Source organism: Melitaea cinxia, chromosome 16 (genome assembly GCF_905220565.1).
Source record: "Melitaea cinxia chromosome 16, ilMelCinx1.1, whole genome shotgun sequence".
Classification (NCBI taxonomy): Eukaryota; Metazoa; Arthropoda; class Insecta; order Lepidoptera; family Nymphalidae; genus Melitaea; species Melitaea cinxia.
Genome location: NC_059409.1, coordinates 6,508,183 through 6,518,324, shown reverse-complemented (window position 1 = coordinate 6,518,324; position 10,142 = coordinate 6,508,183). Strand labels below are relative to the sequence as shown.

Genomic DNA, 10,142 nt, shown 5'->3' with positions numbered 1-10,142 from the left:
TAAGCTGTTTTCGAGGGTTTTTACGAATCATCTCGCCAGAAGACTCGACGAATTCCAACCACCCGAGCAGGCTGGGTTTCGAAATGACTACAGCATTGTGGACCACATCCATACTGTTCGGCAGATTATTCAAAAGACAGAAGAATATTATCAACCGCTGTGTATGGCATTTGTGGACTAAGAAAAAGCCTTCGAGTCTGTCGAGACTTGGGCTGTCCTGGACTCTCTGCAGAGATGACATATCGACTGGCGATATATCGAGATACTAAAATGTATGTACGACGCGGCGACGATGACCGTTCATGTCCAGGACCAGAGAACAGGACCTATTTCCCTCCGGTGTGGGGGTAAGACAGGGAGATGTAATATCACCGAAACTGTTTACCACTGCGCTGGAGGATGTCTTTAAGACCTTAGATTGAGAAGAACGAGGCATTAACGTCAACGGTGAATTCATCTCTCACCTTCGTTTCACCGACGATATTGTCACCTTTGCGGAGATGTTGAATGAGTTAGGCCACATGCTGGCCGGCCTTAACGAGTCCTCCCCAACGTGTCGGTCTCTTTCTCTCTCTGGGTCTCTTTTCTCGGGTCCAAGTCACACCGAGACCGGTATCGGTCGATGGCACACTCCTCGAAGCTCTTCAGGATTATATTTACCTAGGCCATACTATCCAACTAGGCCGTAACATCTTCGAGAAGGAGGCTGACACGAGGATTCGGTTGGGCTGGGCGGCGTTTAGGAGAGAATTAAATTAACCGACATAGCCTACAGAATTAGCAAGTTGAAGTAGCAGTGGGCTGGTCATCTGTGTCGCAGGACCGATGGCCGGTAGATTAGACGGGTTTTGGCGTGGAGACCGCGTCTTGGCAAACGCAGTGTGGGACGTCCTCCGGCTCGTTGGACCGACGATCTACGTAAGATTGCCGGTGTAGGCTGGATGAGGATTGCGGAAAACCGGGATGTCCAGCAGTGGACTGCCACAGGCTGAAGTGAGTGAGTGACAATAAAGTAACGATACGTTTTTAACTAATTTTAGAAAATATCAATTCGACTGTATCTTTGAAGTAAAACTTCTTTACGCACGCTTGACTTGGGGAGCAAGTTGCTGAATTCCTGACGAGATCATTACGAAAAGTGTGACAGGGAGAGGCGAGCAGAGAGAGAGAGATGCGAGCACACATTTTCTTTCTCTTTTTTAGGCCTATTCTGCCTATTGCAAAAGAAGTTTTACTACAAAGTCTTGTGGTCTATTTTGTACCAGAGATATGTACTAGAGATAAATGTATTGATCTTCTATTATGATGGATCTTCTACTGATATAAACTCGCTTGTCTCGCTCTAATTTCACGTTCCATGCTAGATAACATTCGACCACAGATTACACACTGTACCTATACTTGACTCCACAGAGTATATCCATCACCCGCATCCGTGTTACAGTACAGTGCTCGGTCAAAACGACAGACGTCGACAGAAACGTATACTTATACAAACAGGATTCACACATAATCTGCTCAAACACGGTTAATTATTACAAATCGTGTCTTAATACACTTCAGATAGTTTTGATTATGTTTACGCTTTTTTTTTAAATTGGAGGAGGGTATTGCTCTCACTCTAAATAAAACAAATTTGTTTATTTGGATTTTATTGTGACATCTTTGGCATACGAGCTATAAAATGCGAATTAGAATATTGGAAATGGAAAAGAATATAAATATTAATATACCTCATTAATAAATCAAGCTTATCACCAAGTATATTATATATTAATCTATACATTTACCTATTATGTACAGTAAAATATTTGTTGATAGAAAGTTTTCTTAAGTTTAGGACTTACAAATTGTAACCGCACTCGTTAATTTGTTAGAGATATATAAATATTGTCATTAAAACATTTTCGATTCAATTCTAAATTATGGAAACAGTGATTATAATTAATTCTATTTTTGTTTTTATTTATTGTTTTTAAAATTCACAACAGCTGTTTGAGTTAATACAGAAAATTCTGTAGCTATTGTATTTGTAATTATATATTTCTAACAAAATAATGCTAACAATAAACTAAATTACATAATACTAAAATAACTTAGTAACTACAATTTTTTTTAAATTTAATAATAAGATAAACTACCTTTTTTGTTTTGTTTCATAAGTTATTTTTGTTTGAACGTGTTAAAATTAAAAATAATTATTACAGGTACTTCATAAATTATATATTTTGTTTAACAATCAAAACAACATGCCTGTGTAATTAAAAAAATAACTTATAAAAAAATGTATCAAATATTTTCGTAATAAATATTTTATATAATCGTAAACAAAAAGATATTAAATTATAGTATTTATTAAAATCTGATATATTATAATTCAAAATTGAATATAGCTCTATGACAACAATAATAAATAAAGTTCTTAGAAAATCAACATTAAAACAAAACGAATTTGGAATAATAAAACAAAATGAACAATGCGCTTTCAACACTTTCTCATACAAATATAGCAACATTTATATTACAATATTCAATGAAATGTCTCTTGATAATAGTTGAATAGTGTTAAATAATACACACCTAATTAAAACTATATAATTATCTCAATACTAAAAAAGAAAACTAATTATTAGCAAAGTAATAGTGAACTATAACAGAATATTATATAAGTTTCAATAGATACAATATTTGAATAAGTATTGCTGGCTCAGTCGTGCATGGCACAATCCAATTTCAAAACATGCCTTCACGCCTCAAAACCCTCCCGAGACCACTTTCGATAAGTTGTGTGTTAATTATCTATTTATCTTATATGAGCTATAATAACCATGGTGTATTGGAAATGACTTTAATATATTAAAAAATGTATAAGGTTATCTTTCTACTCCCTGTGCTCCAAGGTTTCACCCGCGTTAATTCTAGGAAAAAATATACTAAAATATTATAAATGAACTATTCAACACAAAAAAATAAAATCAATTTGTAACCAGTAGTTTCAGAGGTTAGCACGTTTAAACAATCAAAAAACCAAAGAAAAAAGGCTTTTAACAATCAAAAAAAAAAAAAAAAACGTTTAAACAATCAAAAAACCAAAGAAAAAAGTCTTTATAATATTATTCGATAAAATCTTTATCTTCATAAACCAAATGTTATATAATCTGTGGTAAACGATGTTGGTATTACTTTAAGTTTTTCTTTTTTTATACTGTATATTATACCCATTGTAATTCTGTTGGCTAACCCAAATAAAAAAAAATGTTTGTGAGATTGGATACTTGAATGCTGTTTACTGCTTCAAGCGAAAATAAAATTAGATGAAAACCATGCATCATAATAACAAATAATACATCAAACAGTTTGAAAAAGGAGAATCTCGTTAAATATTTACATTATATTGAAACATTTAAGATCACGTTTTCTTTTTTAATATAGACCACTCTGGTTCTTATACTGTGGGCCTGTTTCATTGATTGTGGATAACGCTATTAGACTGATAACGGTATCCAACAGATACAAATTTTCAGTATATTATTATCTTTCACCATTAAATTCTACTATATTTATGGCATATTTCTACTTGCAATTGTAAATCTAAAAGTTGTAGTTTCTTAACTTGCTATTCGTAACTTATGTTCAGGATAAAATTTATCCACAACCGGAGAAACAGGCTTTATATTAAATTTATTACTATTCTATACAGAGGAATGTTTCCCGGTTATAACTCCGGTAGTTTTGTTGTATTCATACTCTCTGTGCCCGTTGTTCGGTCGCTGTAACTTATCATTATTTTCAGGGTTATCTTTCAGGAGATTTTTTTTGTCTCTGTAAATAGCAATTTTATTTTCCTTATCTAATTTATCTTCAAAAAATAATACAAAAGAAAAGTATGGATTCAATATTCACATGAGCAAAATTCTAATAATTTTTCTTTTTTTCTTTCAATCCAGTTCTTTTTATGTTTTTTTTTTTTACATTTTCGACACAAGTCTTATCGTTTACTGGTAGAGTAATTTAAACTATTCTTAACTATACTCTAACCTTATACTTACGAAGAAACAAACCTGGAATTTATGCTGACTTCTCTTTTGTTAGTCTTCTTATAACAGCAGATAGCTATGATTCCTTTCTTTCGGCATATCAATAATATGACATCTAGTAGAACTAGACAAAGGAATATTATTGATATTGCAATGCCTGCTATTGCACCCGATGATAGCGTGGGTTCTTTTTCAGCTAAAAAGTCGAAATTAAATAAATTACTATACTAATTACGTATCAATAAATAAAATATTAAATGAAGCAAGGTGGATTTTTAATAATACATTTGATGTGATTATATCTGTAATTATGACAGACAAGAAAAATTAAACGAAAAGAATAATGTTATTGGAGTAAAAGTTTACGCACGCTTGACATAGGGAGTAAGCTAGTGAGTGTGTAACAAGAGCGTTACGAAAAGTGTGATCGGGCGAGGCGAATCGAAGTTGAAAGGTACATATAAGTTAGATGGAGTTAAAGAAGTTTTACTTCAGTCGTGTGGTCTAAAATCACACTCGTTTTTTTTTTATTATAACGTTTTCATACTTAATAATTGTTATTAATATTATTAAATAATAGAATAATCGTTATCTTTTCAGCTGAGGTAGGGCACAGCAGGAATTTCCTGCTCAAAATCTGGAGCAGCCCGAGTGGGGTAGTACCTCGACCTTACAGAAGATCACAGCAAAATAATAATGTTTTCAAGCACTATTGTGTTCCTGTTGGTGAGGAAGGTGACCAGAGCTCCTGGGGGGATTGGGGATTGGGTCGGCAACGCGCTTGCAATGCTTCTGGTGTTGCAGGCGTCTATAAGATACGGTAATCGCTTACCATCAGGTGAGCCGTACGCTTGTTTGCCGATTCAGTGACATAAAAAAAAAACCACGTACGGTTTCAATACTCACATTTTCTTCGTAATGAATCTATCGAGGATTAAATTAACACAAAAATTAATGTAATTTATTTATCTCACCTGGGATCGTTACTATAATGTGAGCAGTAGAGGAATTCCCGAGCGCGTTGTGCGCTACAAGTTCGAAATAATACGTTGTATTAGCATCAATTTTGTTCAGTTGGAATTCATCAGTTCGTTCAATTTGTTCCTCTTCGCAGAGGCTGCTTGCAATCAAGCCATCGTAGATCTAAAATATTTTCTACTTTATCATTTCAGTTTGTAATTTTATATTGTTTGTAAGATTTTAATTAAAAGTTAAACGAAATATTGAAAGTATTCTAACTTTGTTTAATTTTCAATATTGTAATTTGCAAAGTCCGATATTGTACAAAATAAACTGGAGATGAAATTTCATCATGCATCATTGTGATTTTCTATGTCTAAAATTGCAATCGGCAAAGTGTTGAAGATATAATTAGGATCTGGTACGAGCCGGCCTTAGACGACTTACGTTAAATTTACTAGCTTGACTCACGCATTTTAACACGTGTTATTTGTCAAATGATTTTATAGACTTAAGTTAAGCTAATTATTTGATATTTAATCATATTATCATTTTAGTGACATTAATTTATAGTTCACAGAAAGTGTCTGATTACTTTTTAATACTCGACTCAATTTATTTTATTTGTTCGATTGTGCATAACATCTACTTGTTTACGAAGGACTACAATAACTAGCAAACTTTAAATAATGTCTTTCTTTTTTATTGGTTTAAAGACAAATAATGTAATTCATTTAATAAAGACTTCGTCTGGTCATTATTGTGTAGAATTAACAGAATTTTCTTTACAAAAAATAAACATAAGATATAATATTATTAATTATGTTAATAGTATATTTTAATAATTCATTGTTATCATGTTCACTTACAAGTGACTATATATTCGTAAGCTAATAAAATGTTTTGAAAAAAAAATCTATTTGCATGTTTACTACACAACGTCTGTATACATACTCACCGGACAATATTTCACAGAATAAAATTGGACAGATTCCTCGCTATCTGCAGGTTTCCACTTCAACACTCTGTCACTAGCGACAAGTTGTTCGACATTTTCGTCCCAAACCGGCTCGTCTGGCAGCGAACTAGAATCATTTCATAAAATATACTCGATAATGTTATTTAATTAACTTCACGAATTTTTTTCTTAAAAAATAATAATAATAAAGATCATCGCTAGTAATGACTAATGAGGTTGACAGTACTAGTAGTTTAAGGTAGGAAAAAATGGGAAATTTTACTGGAAAATACATTAATATCCATAAACATAGTGGAGTTCAATTTACTATTACAAATATGAGCAATAACAATAAATAAAAATAAATATAGACACGATAAGATTCTCTATGATATTAGTAGAAAAAAAAACTTAACTAAGTTTTCGCTTTGCACGCATTTGATTTAACAATCCATTTTTACTTCATAAAGTATTTATTTTCTATAATAATAACACAATATTAAAAACTTAAGCAAATTTATTATTTGCATAATTATAAATGAAGTCATCATCGAGAAATTAATTCACTCTTGGAGTAATATGACTTAGGATTTACTCGGAAATCATTCACGTGTGTGAACATAAATGGAGTTTCTGGTATCAAAGTGAAATCCCAATTTTCACTACGTAAATCTGAATCACTATCAGTTAGAGCCTGTTAGACTTCAAAACGATATTGACTAGGATTACGTCCAAAGCCTCGAGGTATGTGGTTATTCATTTAATTATTCCGAAAGGATTACGTAAATGTTTACGTAAATGTTAGTTTATATTGATATATTTATTGGAATATATGCTTCGTATTACAATTAGACGTTATCGTAAACGAAAGTTAATGTTTTTACTTAATATTTTTATACCTAATGCATTTTTCAAGTTACTGAGCATTTTTAGGCTGTATTGAATTTGGGTGGAAAGCTTTACTAACGTATATAATTATAATGCATACACAGAGATACACACACGCACACCCTAACACACACATAATATACATATCGTTTATTTATTGCATAATTTAGTGTTTATATAATAACTACGACTGTTATAAAAAAGGTTTAAATATACTAAAGTGATACATCGCTACGGTTAATCTTTGAACATACTAATTGGAATTTATAAATTTTCTCATTTGGTACTCAGCCTGAGGTTTTCTAATGGACATTTTTCAGGCGGGTCACTTTGTTTCAAGTGATTACTGCCCATTAACATCTGCGCCTTTTGGGAGGTAACAAATGCGTTGCTGGCTTAAAATTTAGTAGAGTGGGTAAAAAAAGAAAAAGTTAATGGGGATCGGAGGAAGATAAAGGCTCGGGGAGGTATAAAATAACTGGATATACGGTCGGGTTACGCGTAGTAATGCTAAAGCCTAATTTACATGAATTAATATTAGATTCCGATATAAGAGTATTGTTTTGAGACATTGTGGACCTAACTTCACATTCCATTATTATAATATCTGGAATAAGGTTATAAAAAAATGCTTAGAAAATAGTATAATACGTAAAAACATTATAAAAATATTATTTAGGAACTTATACCAAATAAAATTCATAATTTTCGATTCATTGATCCAGCCTGTAACGTCCATTGCTGTGCACAGACCTTTTTCTCCGTGTAGGCGGAGGATTAAAGCTTAATCCATTTCCTACTATGAGTAACGATCGCTATCACGTTTATATGATAACAACCGGGACCGACAGCTTTACGAGTATGTGCTCTCTGAGACACGATGGGAAGACTCACAAGACCACCCGAGCACTACACTACAACGGCTATTCATATAAAAATAATAGGGAATAAATAAGTTAAAAGTTATATGAGAAAGAAATAACAGAAGAGTTGCTCACAAAAATTGTATTATACTTACGTTTCGTTAATGTATATTTATTTGAATGTGAAATACTGAAAACGAAACCTACCTTACGAGTGTAACGAAATTAAACATATCACTCCAGGGTCCAATTCCAACATCGTTGAGAGCTGCAAACTTTATAACGTAGCTTGTGTTAGGTTTCAGTCTATCTAATACAAACTGTCTATCTATAGACCAAGTTCTATTGAAATGTATGTTCGTCACATTATAATTGTTAGTTTCATCGTACTCCGATTGGTATCCAATTACTTCGGGTCCGTTTACTTCGTTCGGACCTTCGATGGAAAATGTAACGGAATGAGATGTTATTTTTGTGATTGTTACCTAAAAGTTAAATTTTAATTTGAATTATGACTATTTATCCTATGTGTTATTCTAGATTTCCAGCTATCCAAACGTCAAGTTTTATAACAATCAGTTCAGTAATATCCTCACAAACATACCAAAATAAAGACAACTACATTGGAAATATATAGGGTTGCTTTGCAAAATTCGTTCTGAAATAACAGTTGCTAGGTTTTTTACAGTTACGATCATATTTTATATGAAGACCTTATTGGTACATATTCAGAAGCATTTTTATTTGATACTTAAACTTTAATTTTCATTCAATAACGAGATGATTGAAGGTCTTACTTGGGCTCTTTGACTATATATCTTCCGTTTTTATAATGAATAGATAAGTGTCTTACATTATTAATAGCAGGTGGTACAAATCCTTCTTGCAAACGTATTATTTTCTTCGCTTCACCAAACTCGTTCTTGGCCGTGCATTCATAAACACCGTACAAAAGCTTGTTTTTAATAATAAGTGGATCATTATGCATTTTGTCAGCCATTATTCTATTTATTTCTAGTAGATCTTCAGCTACTATTTCATTACCTTGATATCTAAAACGTGAAGGTTGTAGTATTTCATGAAGCTACACAATTTATTGTCATTTTGTACTTATTCTTTTATCTGCTTTATTTTCAGTCTTAAACTTTTCAAAGAAAACAAAGTAACACGTAACACGTAACGTTATAATTGTGTTCGCAAACGAAAAAAACATGACTTAAATTACATCGACAAGTAACATAACCTAGATAGATAGATGAAAAAATAGTCAAGTAAATATGCGTTATCAAAGATTACTCAAAAAGTACTCATCTGATTTTATTATTTAAATTTTATTTATTAATTAAATTTAAATGAGACCATATAAATCATCTTTCAATTGAAATAAGAATAATCAAAGTTGATACAACTAGTAAAAAGTTATGAGATATGATACAACATAGATGTGTATATAATCAAGTAAATACCCAATATTAGATATAACTCAAAAAGTACTTGTCAGATCTTGATTTAATTCTTTTTTTAACTTAATTAAATCGGGACCACGTCATGACAAGTACCAACATTCGATTAAAAAAGTAGTTATCACTCAGTAAAAAGTTCTGAGGTAAGACACATAAAAAACAGTCGAATTGAGAACCTCCTCCTTTTTTGAAGTTAGTTAAAAACTAAAAAAATATTTAAAAATTAATAATATGATATTTTTTCGATTTATAAAGAAGTACGCTTACGGAGGACTTCTGATCTATTAATATAGTTATTTAATCCTTATGATTGACTTAAAATAGAATGTAAATTGAATTAAAAATTAAAAATTATTTTTTAAAAATAAATAACAACCTCCAAGTAATTTCAGCTTTCGGGTTACTTTGATGTGCGCAGCTCAAGTTTACACTCTTGTCCTTCCACGCCCAAACTTTCTCATACGAACTATTGAAATAAGGTTGGTAAAGGACAAAAAAATGCATTTCTTCCACACTCGAATCAACTACGAATGAAATTAGATAAAAACTAGCATTAAAGATATGATTTAATAAAATACTATAATCACACATCATATATTTGATTTAATAAAATACTATAATCACACATGATCCATTATGAAAATGAATTTATCTAGAGCCAATGAAAACTTGTAATGTATAACTTTTAGGTTACAGTGCTTAAAAGTAATAAACGAGGAACAAATACAAAAAAAAAATTATCCGATTTTCGAAAGGTTTGTAAAAATATCTAAAGCTTCGTAGAAATATTATTCGACTCAGCTTTTATGTTAAACGTAATATTATCAACTCTTACCTTCATTAGTCGCAATGCACTGATAAACTCCTCCGTGCGTTCGATTTACTCTTAAAAAAGATAAGTACAATTCTGTTTCGTTTGCGCTAGGATTTCTCTTCTCCCATACAATGCTAAAATATTTTAATTCTCAACATC

At 31.6% G+C, this 10,142-nt stretch overlaps 1 protein-coding gene and 1 long non-coding RNA gene across 2 annotated transcripts in view; one reads left to right on the top strand and one right to left on the bottom strand.

Moving 5' to 3' along the window:
- The first annotated feature begins 566 nt into the window (after nucleotides 1–566).
- Nucleotides 567–10,142, top strand: part of LOC123660885 — an 11,072-nt gene continuing 1,496 nt past the window's right edge. The window contains exons 1-2 of the long non-coding RNA XR_006744267.1: nucleotides 567–577; nucleotides 4,435–4,437. This is a non-coding gene — a long non-coding RNA (uncharacterized LOC123660885). The remainder of the gene's footprint in view (nucleotides 578–4,434; nucleotides 4,438–10,142) is intronic.
- Nucleotides 3,259–10,142, bottom strand: part of LOC123660884 (fasciclin-2-like) — a 27,123-nt gene continuing 20,239 nt past the window's right edge. Inside the window, exons 10-17 of the mRNA XM_045595908.1 lie at nucleotides 10,005–10,117; nucleotides 9,546–9,693; nucleotides 8,560–8,758; nucleotides 7,914–8,191; nucleotides 5,956–6,082; nucleotides 5,012–5,180; nucleotides 4,062–4,233; nucleotides 3,259–3,822 (exon numbers count right to left, since the gene is read on the bottom strand). Coding sequence (XP_045451864.1) covers nucleotides 3,693–3,822; nucleotides 4,062–4,233; nucleotides 5,012–5,180; nucleotides 5,956–6,082; nucleotides 7,914–8,191; nucleotides 8,560–8,758; nucleotides 9,546–9,693; nucleotides 10,005–10,117 — 1,336 coding nt within the window. The 3' untranslated portion in view covers nucleotides 3,259–3,692. The remainder of the gene's footprint in view (nucleotides 3,823–4,061; nucleotides 4,234–5,011; nucleotides 5,181–5,955; nucleotides 6,083–7,913; nucleotides 8,192–8,559; nucleotides 8,759–9,545; nucleotides 9,694–10,004; nucleotides 10,118–10,142) is intronic.